The sequence below is a fragment of the Pyrus communis genome, chromosome 2 (genome assembly GCF_041283825.1).
Source record: "Pyrus communis isolate YQ-2024b chromosome 2, ASM4128382v1, whole genome shotgun sequence".
NCBI classification, from domain to species: Eukaryota; Viridiplantae; Streptophyta; class Magnoliopsida; order Rosales; family Rosaceae; genus Pyrus; species Pyrus communis.
This window is the reverse complement of record NC_142566.1, coordinates 28,179,427-28,194,068: the sequence shown is the minus strand read 5'-3', so window position 1 is coordinate 28,194,068 and position 14,642 is coordinate 28,179,427. Positions and strand designations below refer to the sequence as shown.

Sequence of the window (14,642 nt, the reverse complement as noted above, 5' to 3'; positions counted from 1 at the left end):
TATCTAAAATTAACACGATTCCTCACTTTAGTCTTGAAGATTTAAAATCGATAAAAGTGGTTCATGAGATTGTTCACTGTTAATCAAAATATTTTAGTACTTCTATGAAAAATCTTCGTTAAATTAAAGAAACTATCGGTTTTAACATTGATTTCTCACGGAATGACAAAAATGATTAAAAATAAACAATCACAAAGATCACTTCTATGACTTTTAAATCTCGGTCCGATTTTCTAGCCGTGCACTCCTTAATTGAATTGATTGAATAAATGAAACGAAAATCCAATGACATAACTAAAAAGAAGAGTGCACAACGAGAAAACGAGAGGCTGAATGTTGCTGCCAAAGATTAGGGTAAAGGAAAATCCACAATCAAATTCCAAATAAATATCATTAGATATATCTATAAAGATGAGATTCGCTGATTTGGACATCGATATTAGTCACCAGTTAACATCTGTGACAGAAGATCCACGAGAAAATAATCAACCATCACCAATATCAACCTTATGAATTAAACACTTTTCCCAAATGCAGGACTGCCCCAAAAACTCAGGCTCGCTACGATCTCCATCTGAGAGTTCGTCCCCGTCCTCATCCTCCGTGAGCTCCGAGCACGTAGAGAGCTGCCTGGTTTGTTTTAACCAAAGGCCGAAGCAGCTCCATAACATTTGTTTTCCGGCAAACAATCCACACCGTGATTTTCCATACTTTTCCCTTCTTTGTTTTTCCATCTTTCGTCTCACGCAACAAAATTTCATCAATTACGCAGGACCCGGTTTCTCACTTGCCTTGTAAAATAGCATTTTCTGTACATAAAACATCATGTAGCCCTGTGCTGCCCTCACAATGTTCTCATTAACTAGTGTGATCCAAGCATCGTCGCACTTGTACCATTGATTACTCAATCGCAAGTAAGTCACGTAATGGCCTGCATCGAGCTTGCCTGTGTGAGTGACGACAGCAAACAACTCAAAATCTGAACACAAGTCATTTGATGCATCTGGCTCGTCCCCATCAAAGGGCAAAATCCTATTTCCAAATCGGCTCCTCAAGATGGAAGATGAGAGGTAAGGAGCCATGTCGAGTGAAAACGGGAACTGCAAATAACGGTCAACCTTCCTTGACATTTTCCTCACCGAAGAATGTTCAAATCGCTTGATATGGAAGCACGAAACCAAAGGAAGCTTTCTTATGGACATTTGCTTGAGAGACTCCTGCCTCACCTGACACTGCTGGCAAAAAAATTTCTGGTCAGAGCCCAATCTCTCAGGTCTCGTAAAACGGTCCAAGCATCCCATGAGGGTGGATACTCCACAGTTTTGGCTGGAATTCATGCAATCTGCCTCGCCATTGCAAGAATGACTTGACTTCGTGGACCCAGTCTTTGCAGAACCTCCTTGGTTAGGTTCCAAATCCAGTGAGATGTCCACACATGGGTCATATGTTGTAGACGTAAAACCACAGGCCATACACATGACATCAGATCGCAAGATACCAGAAAAAACTCTATGAGCAACACAACAATCTCCATTGCCTGCACTACAAAAGAAATGAAAACTTATCAGAATGACATCCCTTTCAATAAGTACATGCAAAATACAGGTGAAGATCCACGTCAAGACGCATATAAAAAAAATTTCAATGTCTGGATACACTAGAAAGAATGCCTTGGAATCCATCTCTATCTGACAAACATTAACACAACTACACTGAAAGCTTTACTGATAATGCGTACAGCCTCTACATCCTATACGTCCCAGATCAATCAGCTATCCTAAATGTCCCAGGTCAGTCAACAAAATTTGGAAAATGCACCTCCTCTGAATCCCTTACTTCCTAAGTAGTGATAATGAAAAACTATATTAACAAGCAACATGAGGTCATAACAAGCAATTAGTGGCAACAGACAAGAGGGAAGTTGGACAGCAAGAGAAAATGCCCAGTATCCAAGACGATAAGAAAACGTAGTTAAGTCAGACAATAACCTATGCCAAGAAGTAGGTAGAAATCAACAAGATGGCTGATGATGCAAGAAAAAATTGAATTGGAGCTCCCACAAGAACTGATGAGAAAACTTTTTCTGGCTGCCAACCTAAAAGAATCTTCCGATTTTCTGGGTTTGGGATCCTTGTTATAATTAGACCCTAAACATGGCAAAAAGGTTGAGTTAATTGAGGATTATGAAATACGAGAACTCCCAAGCTAGATAAACCCAAGACAGCCAAATGAAAGTTGACTTACTGGGTGAAGCGGATAACGCCATCAGGCCAGCAGGTAGAGGTTGAAAATTAGCCCTAAATCTTTGAGCACTTGTCAACTCCTAGGGCAACAAGCAAGATACCTAAACCCACACCCTGCATTTACATGTTAAAGTCACCTTACTTTAAAGAAAACTATAAAAAATACAGATGATGGGGAAGTCAACTGCTCCTTAGGAACTCTTAAGTGAGTTGTCTTGCAATATTGCCACAGCACCTAATTTTTCACTCCATCTTGTAAAAGTCCATGATCAGCTGATTTTCTGATGTAAGGGTAAGGTATTACGGGAAGCTCTCTCAAGCCATCAACGGGTTCACACCTCTAGTTTACCGCTATGCGGCCACTTCTAAATTAAAGACGCGATATTAATATTAAATTCTAAGCTGGCTAACGGAAAGCGATTACGATTTATGAAATGTACTAACCCAAAGCGAAAAACTCCCTAGCTAGTAAAACTAGATAATTCAATAAAATCTTTTTTTTTTTTCAAATCACCAATTTATATTACTCTATGCTCTATGACTGAGACTGGATTCTATTATCTACAAATTTCAATATTAGATGAACTTCAAAAGCTCTCAGAAACTAATCAACTTGTACAAAATCGAACGCGGTTTCAACTATAGGAGCTTCCAGAAAGAAATTAAAGACACAGGGGCCTACTGATTCAAATTCCATACATGCATTCAGAAACAATACACATTCAAATTTGGTTCTTTAGTAATTGTATGTTATGATATCCCCATGAATTTCAAGTAAATGCACATAAAACACAACATGAAGATTAACAGATACAAGTTTCGGATTAAGAAAGAATTAACCTTGGCTCTCAGGTTTCCGCTGATCCTTATCCACCTTCTCATGAATCCCATCAAGCATAGAAATGAAGAACTCATGCGCGTCCTGCTGCTCATAACTCGCCAAATTCGCAGCGTACTGCCACCAACTACGGCATTACCACAACAACAAATCAGCAAAAACCCGAAAAATCAAACAATATTTTCGCCATCGCTGCATCCCTGACCACGTACATTGTGATTAAAATGCGATTTGTACAGATTACAAACCTGTACAAGAACTTTGCGGGGCTATAAGGCGTCCGATCCCCTGAAAAAACAGCCGAGAACGTGGCGTCCATGTCGCAGGCCAAGCACACGCGCGCGGCACCTTTGTTCCCGCCACTTTCAATATTATTGGCGGTGGCTTTCTTCCCCGCGTTCTCGGCATTGCTCTTCTTCTGGCAGGAGTAGCGGTTGTGCCGATCGCTGAGGAAGTAGTTCCGCAGCGGCGGCGTGTGGAGCAATGCCTGCAGAACCGAGTTCATAAAGCACGTGTTTCCCAGATTGTTGAGCCCGCGCAATCCCCAAGGCAAAGCTGAAACGTCGCCGTTTAGAGGACTGGAATTCCTTCCCACCAAGTATTGTTCTCTCAGATCAGGCATCCACGGCTTGTAATCGATACGGCGTCGCTTCCGGAGATTCTCCGGCGCGTACTTCTGGACAGCTGACGCGGCGGAGGATGCTAGCGTCGAAGCGGCGGTCTGAGCCAAGACCACTGCAGCGTCGAAGTCGCGATCGTAGACTTGGTCCCTACACGCGCAGCAGAAGAGCTCGGCTCGGTCCACGTCGACGGCGATCTCGTGACCGGCACGCATCCAGAGGGCGTGAGCCGCCGCGTGGGATGGTCCGGATGGCACGTGACAGTGGACGGCAGCGCACGTGATGCACGCATAGAGTCTGGGACGCGCGGACTCCCCGCACGCGCCACAGCGCGGGACTTCCTTGGGATCGCGGCGGATGGAGGCGCAGCCACCGGGCGGTTTGACCCGGAGACATTCCTGTAAGGCGCGGAAGGGCTTGGAGCCGTTGTTGGAGAGGAACTCGATTAGGTGGGGACAGGGATGGGGCAAAATCTGGCCGTTGATCTGTTGGCGGGGATGAGTGATCTTGGTCATCGACGACATGGACGGTGATGATGGTGGCGGTGGCGGGGATTGGGGTGAAAATGGTGGAAACCCTGCGCTTAAAGGACCCAAGGTTCATGGATAGGGGGAGAGATCAACGGCCGAGATTAAAGGGAATAGGAGTGAGAAACCATGGAGTGTGATGAGTACCGTGGTGGCAGTTCAGCTTCGTAAGGGTTAAGAATTGGTCTTAAAAAATCAGTAACTTCAAGTTCGAATCATTGAATCATTGAATCATTTCATGTGACAATGAACATCAAGTTAGAGTGCATTTTCGATAATCATCTTAAATTGTTGGTTTATGCTCACCGTCACATCGACACCGTTTTTTAGAAGAAGAAATAAATATCAACATTATTCTAAAAGTTCTCGTCTAGGGTCTTCTAAGCCTCGCTTAGACGTTGGATGGCTAACCATCGTCCTGATTAGCCTCTCAACATTTGAAAAATAAGAAATGCGCCTAAACTTGTACTAGACGGCTGGTCACCGTCCAAATCATTTTGGTGGGTCATGGCCATGGGATTGGACTGTAAAGTTGTAAACCAATGGATTGCTTTGGACTTCGCCCATTAGTTCATGTTTCTATTTGCCTATACAAATTGAATCCCAAATCATTACTACAAATCATGTTGTTTTCCTTTTCTAGCAAACAATTGAATCTATCTATCCCTAGAGAGTAATTATAACCCTTGAGAAGAATCCTTGTGTCAATACGGAGGACCACGTTATCACTACTCCATCTATGAAAGTACAAATGACATGGTCCTCCGGGTACCGTATCATTTACTGCGGGCGAAGCGGGTCGATGACCGGGATGCTAGAGAGAACATATTTTGGTCAAAATACAAACAAATGACGAGCATGAACGTATTCTGTGGTGCATTTTTCGTAACTTGGTTTGAAAGATGGATAGAGTAGTAGTCAGATAACTCATCGTAGATGGAATAGTCGGTTTTTTTATTCAAATACAGGACTCTGTAGGAAAAGAAAGAGAAAGAATAAACCGTAGGTTGCGGAAAGAGGTATCTCTGATTTGCAAGGTAATCTGGTGGCTCAACAACAGCGGCTATTCAATTCAGGCTGATGGAACAATGATGTTCATAAATTTCCTTTTAGCAAACGCCAACCACCACTTATTGGGAGTCCCGTTCGGTCTATAAGCAACGCTCAATAATCTACCGCTTGCTTCCTCCCGTATCTGCTTCAAATAATTCCTCAGCAATTCTGCAGTCATTCAATACTTTGAAAAATAAGAGAGTGTATATATGTATAAGAGTGAAACTGAAGATCAAAAGATGAAAAACATACGTTAGTAACTAACAATTCAAGTTCAGTTTGCAGCAAAACATTTGAAATTCTAACGAAAACAATCCCTGTGGAGGGTCTGTTTCTTGATTTACATGGAATTGATAGTCTAGCAACAAGTCCGACGATTCAAGACCATCTATGAAAGAAATAAAGGCATACTCCGTAACCTGGGAAGCATGCCGAGAAATATAAAGGCACGTCAAGGTCATTTACTCAGAAAGTCAAAAATCAACCATAACTGAAAACAAACAAGGCAAGTCAAGCATGCAAACAAAGGTAGGGCTCCTTGTGTTGTGAGAGTTCACAAGAACTAGAGTGATAGCGTTTGTTCGAAATGCTAACTGCTGGAATATTTCAAATCATCTCGACTTATATTTTTCATCAATATCCATTAAGTTGGAACTTACAGAGAAGACATCAAGAGTACCTTGATCAAAAACCAAATCGTAGTTCCATTAATCCAGGGTTTGAGATTGAGAAACTAGAGTAGCTTATAATTTTAATCGGCTTTTTGAATAAACGTCTATTTTGGTAACAAAACCCTTAGATAATTAAGCCAAAGTTCAATTAACATATGAGTAAATAATATGAATTGGCTTTGCTGGCAACTAAATGTAAGAACAGATGAGAAAGAGCTTCACCTGCTTCCTGCTGGGACTGAGGAAGAGGGAAAAGTCCCGGGAAAGGGAAACTCGGCTCTCCAGGAACAGGAACTTTTTCTAGTCCCAAATTAATAATGGCCTTGGTTCCTTCAGCCAAAGTTCTGCAACCCTCAAGCCGCTTCAAAGCCACATTGATATAAAATGTCAAATAAATGAGGAGCTTATCGGCCGAGCTCTTAACATCAAAGTTCCTAAAGAAAACATTAGCGCGAAAGAATGAAATCGCTTCATCAACAATATCCGTTCTATCTGCGCACAAAAAGATTTCTCGTATCAACAACAAAAAATACGACCAAATCAAACAATTTCATCAGCTAATAATATGAATGTGTTTGTACAAATATCAGACCTTGCTCTGAAACCGGGGCAGGTCCCTTTATGTGGCTTTTCAACGGCAACAGAGGGCACCCACAAGCTTTAGTAATACCTTCATCGTTGACGAAACTAGAGTGATAAACCTGTCACCATAGTTGTTGTCAAGTGTTGTTTTAACCAAATCTTTCACTAACAATTATTTCTCTCCTCAGTGTATCAAAGAAACATGTATCAGAACCGACAAAATGACGATCAACAGACAATTTTCCTCCGATAAACCGAAAATTTGACGATTACCAGCTAATGTTCCTCAACAATCTATCAAAATGATGAGCATAAAATTGAAAATTAGGAAAAAATATTGAGGCTTTACCATCTTTCCGGGCCAAACGACGACGTATCACCACGGCTTTGATTCCAAACAACCAATTGGGTCCCTGAAAATGTTCAGCGATGAAGACATCACACAATAATTCAGGTGAAAAAAATGATGAAAATTAAAAATTAAAAAACAGAAAAATAACAAGAAGTTTATGACCGCATTTGATAGAGAACATAAATTGTAATTGTCATTTCTCAATCATTGAAAAGGAATTCGGTTTCGTTATTTTCTCTTACTCTCTAGATTTTCTCAGCTACCAAACACCATTCTCTCTCTAGATTTTATCAATTACCAGGAAAACAGAAAGAAAAATTAATATTAAAGGGGTAAATATGTGATTTCAGTACCTGATCGAATAATATCTCCAATGGGGGTGTGGAAATGGTGAAGCTTTCAGAGATTAGAGGAGGAGGGAGAGTTCTCGGAGAATTGGCATTTGGTGGGAGGAAGGAAGAAGGGAGTTGGATCCTGTAAGGTGATACTTCGCTTTCGAGAGTACGCTTCAACTCGCCATCTTAACCGTCAATCACATCTCCGCGCCACCTGGGGTTTTTTCTTTATTCAATCACAAACATGAGGCCCATTTGTTCACAAACATATATTGGGTTGAACAACTAAAAAGGCCCAAATATGTAGATTGTGGTTGGGGCATAGAAGTGTTTTCTTGGAGAAGGATCAGGATCCTCTCCTGAGCAAAGGGTGAAGATCCTCCTGGCCAAGCCGATCGGACCGTTGAAATTTTATCCAACCGCTACAAACAGGGGTCTCTCTAAAATTCATAATAATTGTAGTTGTTAGATAAAATTTCAACGGTTCGATGGGCTTGGTTAGGAGGATCTTCACTCTTTACTCAGGAGAAGATCCTAATCCCTTGGAGAATCCTGGTAATTTTGCACGACCAGTTAATTCGCTACACGATACAAAAATATTAGGTTTCGAATCAACTCATTAACGAATGGGTCGTTATCAGGTCACTTGTTAAAAGTTTTTTAATGAATTGGATGTTATTGGGTCATCCGTTAAAAACTTGATGAGATATCGTTTGCCATATACATGCATTAGAATGGAAATTTCTTGTATAACCGTTAACTCCACATAAAATAACACGACTCATTAATGAATTAGATCACCTGTTAAGAACATATTAAGATAATAAGTTTGACATGACACAACTCATTAGGATAATAGATACAACACAAACACGAAAATACTTCTTACAAAATTAGTTAAGAAAGATGTCATTGTGGGAATCGAATCCCCTCTAGATCCTTGTAAACTGAGCCTCCTGATCAAGGGATCTGGACTGTTGAAATTTGATCCAACGGTTATAATTATTATAACTTTTAGAATGATCCCCTGTTTGTAGCCGTTGAATCAAATTTTAACAATTCGAATCCCTTGATCAGGAGGCTCAATTTACAAGAATTCGGAGGGGATCCGGTTCCATCATTGTGAATATGTGATATCATTATCTGTTTTTTGTGTCCTTGTTTGCCTCAAATATTTCTATGTTGCCTTTGTTTTAAGTTTTTTTTTAATAAATATTTTATTTTTATGGATCGGTCCCTTATTTTAATGTTGTGATGTCCCTTGAAGACTTTTTGTCCTCCAAAATTATGTACAATTAAATTAAATTTAAAATGGTGATTAGGTGTCCACTACCAATCTTAGTCAAAACTATGCTTAAAAAAACAAAATTAATCCAACATTTGTCTCCTTTTTTCGGTGAATGACATTTTCCCCCCAACTGTCAACAACCAAACCTGTCAAAAAGAGACAAGATAGCTGAGATGGAAGATCAAGTGTTCGAGTTGGAGGAGGACCTAAGCCAGCCTAGACTTTTTTGGGTCATTTTTTATTACTTCTAAAGTGGGAGAAATTATTCAGCGTGCGAGAAAGACGATTAGATATGTTAAGTATCATAATACAAGTGGTTGAAGATTTAAAAAGAAAAAACAAATCCAACCCCTTATGTTATGATACTTGATGTACTGAATCATGTTTTCCGGCATACTAACAAATTTCTCCTAAAGTGGAAGGGAGCTCCCCACCTAATTGATTACCATTTAGATTAGTTTGGAACAGGGGCAGAGACTCCATATGTCATTATACAAGGGACACTTTCCTCTATGATGTATCGGCATGTGTTCATAACAGATTAAAAGATCTCTCATAAAACACAAATTTCAAAATTTAGACTAATTTAACGATAAACAATACCGTATGAGCATCTTCACATTTTAGAAGAAAATTTTCAGTGTACTCGAAACACGGTGTGACACCACATGTTATTATATAAGTAGAAAAAATATATCCCACTTTAGAGGGTGAGGAAAAGTATTTCCCATTTTTTTAATGACTATAAAACCCAAACCAATGAGCTGCCTGATTTAGAAATGAGACCCACATGGCTTTGAGCCTTTCATTTATTAGGAATGGGATCCTCTCCAGGTTCATTCCTTTTAATCTACCAAATTAAGGGATTCGTAATGATAAATTTATCAAACGACTGAAATTATTATAACTTTTAAAGTGGACCCATGTTTATAGCCGTTTGATCAAATTTCAACAACACAAATCTCTTGATTTGGTGGATTAAAAAGAAGAGATCCATTTCCCATTTCTTAAACCACGTGAAGGGATCCAGAGAGGATCCCCTTCCCATTTCTTAAACCACATGACACCACACCACTATGTTTTGCTCAATCATTAAAGTATTTTGTTACACAATTATTTATAATACCAAACTTTCAATTTCGTGTTATAAATGATTTCCGCACATTATTTGTTTTCTCTGTCTACATTCAGGTTTAGGAGGAGAACCAAAGTGCTAAAGTCACTTTCTTTCCCGTTGGGGCCACGAGAAATTATGCTTGCAACGTGGTTGCGACAGCATGGTTCAATTCAAACTTGGTGTATGTTGGAATAATGCATTCCTTTGTCTGCATTCAAGGTGGAATTCTCCTATATGTAATTTAGATTAGATTTAAATATCGATTGAATAAATCTTACATATAATTTAGATTAAATTCAAATACCGCTTAAATAAGCTTGATGATGCCGATAGTTAAAAGGCCAAGGGAAGATACGTGGAGTAAAAGTTTAACAAACTAGACCACTTTTGACATGCTTTGAAGCCTCAAGTGAGTTAACTTTGAAGCAAAAACATAAACCATAACAATGCAAACATATTGATATATACAACATCGTCAACTTCGGCACCATCCTATCCATATTAATCATAACTTAACAACGACTACAAAGCTTTATCCCACTAAGTAGGGTTGACTGTATAAACCCTAAAACGCTGGTTTCGCACCAATTTTTCCGTATTAATCTAAACTTTCAATCTCCTAAAATTTAAAAGAAACAAAGAAAATCACAAACTTAAAACACACCAGAGGTTGAAAGTCTTAATTATAATTTACAACCACTGCGACCAAAGAATGATGGATGATATTAGAAACTACTTGTACCTGTACATAGCATGACCTTCTAGTACTGGGAATTATCAAATTAAAAGATTAAACCCCAGGTATCAATCAATAAAACTCGAAAACGACGATGTAAGCATGTAAGGGATGTTCGCGAGAGGACCACGTTGGAGGGCAAGCTCGTGGATGTCCTTGACAATGTCGAACACAGCCTCAGGTTGCGCCAGTTTAAGTGCATTCTCCGACATCATTTTGAGTTCGTCTGTTTTGGTGCTGAACCATTCCGCTACAATCCTTGCTGTTTCCTTGGGACTTCTGGTGAAGACGCCAGCCCCATTTTCCACCACATAAGGCACGTTGCCCTTTTCCTGTCAATCGAAGCGGAGATGTTAATTGAAATGTTGAAACAAATCGCGCAAGAAGGAAAGAAAATGCGCAATCATCACTCACTTGTCCGGGAATGTAGTCATTGAGGATAATAGGAAGCCCCCTGATCAATGCCTCTGCTATTGTACCAGGTCCTGCCTTTGTTATGATGCAATCACAAGCTCCCATCCATTTTTCCATTTGTGTCTCAAATCCTCTAACCTGAAAATTCAAAGAATGTAAAAATCCTACATCGAGATCTTGACAAAAACTGCGTCAAAGTTGTCGAGACAACATTTTTTAACAAGCAAGGACTAATTTGTACCTTCACTGGTATGTTCCATTCATCAGATTCAAGTGTGGCAGCGAGGGTTTTGTTCCTCCCGCATATGATAATCAGCTGCCCTATTGGTTTTCCAGCTTCTTTATCAAAGAGTGTTTCTGCGAGAGCCCTTGCAGTTTCCTTTACAGGTCCCATTCCTTCGCCGCCTCCCATGAGCAGAACCGCAGGCAAGTCAGGGTCCATTTCGAGTTCTTCTCTGAGTTGATCCTACGCAACCGCAAATTAGAGGGTGCAAAAAAAGACACAATTAAGAAAATTCAGTAACCAAACACTCAATAGCGACCTTCATTCATACAAACACATTCTCAGATGGGTTGCAAGCATACAACACTACGCACCTTGGAGAGAACCGCGCGGGCAAAAGAGGGTCGGATGGGCAAGCCAAAGACACGTGTTTGAGACTCGTCAAGGCCGTCTACTAGAGCCCTTTTCGCTACCTCCTGTGACGGGCAGTAGCACCTATTGACCCCGGGATGAAACCATGTACGATGGCAGGTGTTGAGGTCAGTGATAACCGTCACAAAAATAACTTTCTTCTGCAGGCCTTGCCATTTGAGCACCCACAAAGGAATGTGTTGCATCAAAGGATGCACACTGATTATAATGTCCGGCTTGTACTCCATTAGACCAGCCTCCACCTCCCTTCAGTTAAAACACTTCACTAATTAGTACTTAATTAGTTAATCAATGTAAAAACGAAGATTAGAATCAGATTCTCCACCAATTAGTTAAAGTCTCTAAAAGTTGATTAGGAGAAAAGCAGATGATTAAGAATCATTTCAAAGAGAAGATAAAAACTTAAAGCACAAGTAAAAGTTGTAAAATGCTCCTTCAATTGATTACAACTAAATATCATGCTTTATCGAACCTTAATGGGATTTTTTGTGACTAATTCGGTAGGAGCCCCCGAACACACCTTCTGTAGGGCACCTCTCACGAAAGCCCAACACAAGGGCAACTCTACCGAAGTTTCTCTCCACTTGCAGAATTATTGATGGGGTATTCGTTGAACTGAAAGCGAAAAGCAGAAGGAGGGAAGGGAACATACTTGGCATAGTAGGCGGCTATAGCAGCGAGATAGACTCTGTGGATCCATCGAGGAGAGGTGCTGTGAAATGCAACCTTCCACAGCTGCACATGTTTCACCATGAATTTGTACGACCCCTCCATGTCGTTTAACGGCCAACCTGTGTACTCTTTCCACACATCCTTCACAAATATCTGAAACATCGAATAAATGACTCATGAATAATTGCAGGAACAGTGAATATGGAAAGATCAATAAAATGTTCTCTTTCTCTCTCTATATGTATGCAGATATTTCCAAGTAGAAAAAGGCAAAAACTTTGGCAAAGATGATACAAATTAAACTATGAACTTCAAGGACAAAAAAGAGTCAGATGCAAATTAAAAAACGATATAAAATAAAATAAAAACCATTAAAATCTGATCAGAAGAAAACCCAAGAAAATTCAGAAGAGAAATCACGAACCCAGATCAGCAATTACCCTGTATTCGTCGCCAAACTCCATACGGAAGGCATCACGAATGGCCTCAGCGGAAGCGCGGTGGCCGCCGCCGGTGTCGCTCATGAGAATCAAGACGTTCTTGGTCCGCTCAGCTCCAATCTGCACGAGCTCCACCGTCCCCTCATCCTCGTAATAATCGTCATCACTCTCGTCGTTATCGCACGCCTTGTTGTGGTTGTGGCGGTGGTGGCTCTGGCTTCTGTGGCTTCCGCCGTTGTTCTTGAGGTAGCTGCTCAGGTAAGAATACCCGCCAACCCTCTCAAACACCTTCTCTGTTATTGACTTTCTCGGCGACGCCACAGACATCATAACTAAATTAATAATCCACAAAGACTCGAACTTTAAGAAAAACCCAGTTGAACGGTCAAATTGGTCCAGAGAGAAACAGGGGAGGGACAGGGGTTATAACCTGAAGGAATTAGCAACGATTTTTTGCAGAATTTGCAACGGCTTTTGGTGGCGGTGAGATTTGTGACGGCTGAGTTGGCAAATGTGTGGGGAGCTGGCTATATTGGTGTTTGGATGCTGGAATTATGCTTTGGAATTTTTGGGTTGGGAAGGAATTTTCCAGCCGTCGGATCCGCATTTAGTTTTATTTTTGGAATGTTCGGATGGAAAGATTCGAATCTTGACGAGGCTGGAACAGTGGTTCCATTTGTTTTGGTCAATAGTGTTTCTATTTGTTTAACCCTCTGTTTTTCTGCACTTGTGTGGGTTTGTTTGCTTTGGGGCCCTTGGGTTTTTGGGCATTTGCTTAGGTGGGGCTGGAATTTGGTTGGCTTTCTTTCCGAGTCTTGGCCCAAAATAATTACTTATTTACGTTTCTTCTCGTAGAAATTCTTATGTACATCCGTTCGAATTAGGTCACCCCGTAGAAATTCTTATGTACATCCGTTCGAATTAGGTCACCCCACGATAAGAGACACAGCAATATAGTTCATGTATTTTGGTTTGAAGGCTCGTGAGCCTGCAAGAGATAGCTTACTAGCAAGAATTTTTAAGTACGACAATCAAGCAAGATGGATTCTTCGACTCACTTACAAAGATTTCTCCCCAACTGAACCCATGTCGGTCTTATTGTTTATGCAATGCATCGGTGTAACAGTGATGTCAAGCATGTGATTGCTTACATAATCACTGTCACCAACCTTAACAATATTATTGAATTGAATTTCAAATATACAGTCACCTTAAAATAGCATGGGGATACCTACTTTCTATTGTTCGAACAACTGCCTAATTATCTGAGTGACATAATATATGTCTTCATACTAAAACTAAGATCCAAGATTTATTCATATGTTATCTCTACTAATTAATGAAACATTTTTTGTCAACCAAAAGAGGGTGAAAATACTACCTAGTCTTTTATCACCAAAAAAAAAAAATGATGGGCAATAATGTAATTTCATAAGTCCAAATTTTATTATTTTTTATTGAAGCCTCACCTACAGATGATGTTAAAATATATCGTATATTAAAAAATAAATACACGTTCTCTCTCTCCCTCTCTTCTTCTCATTTTCTAAAAAAATGTGTTCATATATGCACAGTATGTTGGCAAATGCTAGTATATATAATGATCGTTGCTGATGCACTAAATTTCCAACTAAAGAGCATCACGGTGTGAAAGAAGAAAGCATTCACACTTATAATAAAAAGTTTGACCATGAAAAATCACAGCTAGCATCAGGTGGGTGCAATGAAAATGATTGGGAAAAAGATCTAGGGTTAAGATAAGAGAGCAGAAAAGGACATTTACTTGTAGAAGCACTTCACCGAGAAGCACAGTAAGTTGACCGTTTAATTAAGGAGAACCAATTGCAAGAGAAGTTGGACTTGGTCGAAGGACCAAAATGAAACTCGGATATAAGCTCAGGGACCATGACCGTAAAAAAACCCTACTAGAAGAAGAGCATTTCTTCATGGTGTCTTACAATAATCGCCACAGTAGAAAATTAGGGCACAAACAAACAGTCAAAACTTCCAAGAACAGAAGATGATGAACTGTGAAGTTTCCTCGCTTCTTCTTTCCAACAGTTTATACAGTTAGCTATATATCATCTCTTTTGGTTTCT

General features: G+C 40.1%; 3 protein-coding genes across 3 annotated transcripts; all 3 read right to left on the bottom strand.

Moving 5' to 3' along the window:
- Positions 1 to 377: 377 nt before the first annotated feature.
- LOC137748172 (ubiquitin C-terminal hydrolase 22) lies at positions 378 to 4,559 on the bottom strand. The gene is made up of 3 exons (XM_068488278.2): positions 3,330 to 4,559; positions 3,084 to 3,208; positions 378 to 1,537 (listed from the first exon to the last, which is right to left on the bottom strand). Exons 1-3 carry the CDS (start codon positions 4,223 to 4,225, stop codon positions 765 to 767), a joined length of 1,794 nt encoding a protein of 597 aa, XP_068344379.2. The 5' UTR covers positions 4,226 to 4,559; the 3' UTR covers positions 378 to 764.
- Positions 4,560 to 5,161: 602 nt separating this feature from the next.
- On the bottom strand, positions 5,162 to 7,379 carry ARPC3 (actin-related protein C3). Its single transcript, XM_068488279.2, has 5 exons — positions 7,240 to 7,379; positions 6,884 to 6,947; positions 6,545 to 6,653; positions 6,175 to 6,444; positions 5,162 to 5,449 (listed from the first exon to the last, which is right to left on the bottom strand). The coding sequence occupies exons 2-5, from the start codon at positions 6,884 to 6,886 to the stop codon at positions 5,301 to 5,303; spliced, it is 531 nt and encodes a 176-aa protein (XP_068344380.1). The 5' UTR covers positions 6,887 to 6,947; positions 7,240 to 7,379; the 3' UTR covers positions 5,162 to 5,300.
- A 2,727-nt stretch (positions 7,380 to 10,106) lies between these two features.
- On the bottom strand, positions 10,107 to 13,425 carry LOC137747640 (monogalactosyldiacylglycerol synthase 2, chloroplastic). The gene is made up of 6 exons (XM_068487785.2): positions 12,544 to 13,425; positions 12,084 to 12,256; positions 11,374 to 11,677; positions 11,018 to 11,242; positions 10,777 to 10,914; positions 10,107 to 10,694 (listed from the first exon to the last, which is right to left on the bottom strand). The coding sequence occupies exons 1-6, from the start codon at positions 12,871 to 12,873 to the stop codon at positions 10,431 to 10,433; spliced, it is 1,434 nt and encodes a 477-aa protein (XP_068343886.2). The 5' UTR covers positions 12,874 to 13,425; the 3' UTR covers positions 10,107 to 10,430.
- Positions 13,426 to 14,642: the final 1,217 nt, after the last annotated feature.

Excerpts from the sequence above, each read along its gene's own strand:
- LOC137748172 (XM_068488278.2), bottom strand. The coding sequence starts at position 4,225 with ATGTCGTCGATGACCAAGATCACTCATCCCCGCCAACAGATCAACGGC. Across the intron at positions 3,209-3,329 it reads CCCGCAAAGTTCTTGTACAG|TTGGTGGCAGTACGCTGCGA; the intron begins GTTTGTAATCTG and ends GTAATGCCGTAG. Across the intron at positions 1,538-3,083 it reads GCGGAAACCTGAGAGCCAAG|GCAATGGAGATTGTTGTGTT; the intron begins GTTAATTCTTTC and ends TTTGTAGTGCAG.
- ARPC3 (XM_068488279.2), bottom strand. Across the intron at positions 6,445-6,544 it reads TGCCCCGGTTTCAGAGCAAG|ATAGAACGGATATTGTTGAT; the intron begins GTCTGATATTTG and ends TTTTGTGCGCAG. Across the intron at positions 5,450-6,174 it reads TCAGTCCCAGCAGGAAGCAG|AATTGCTGAGGAATTATTTG; the intron begins GTGAAGCTCTTT and ends GAATGACTGCAG.
- LOC137747640 (XM_068487785.2), bottom strand. The coding sequence starts at position 12,873 with ATGATGTCTGTGGCGTCGCCGAGAAAGTCAATAACAGAGAAGGTGTTT. Across the intron at positions 11,678-12,083 it reads ATAGCCGCCTACTATGCCAA|GGAGGTGGAGGCTGGTCTAA; the intron begins GTATGTTCCCTT and ends TTTTAACTGAAG. Across the intron at positions 10,915-11,017 it reads AATGGAACATACCAGTGAAG|GTTAGAGGATTTGAGACACA; the intron begins GTACAAATTAGT and ends TTGAATTTTCAG.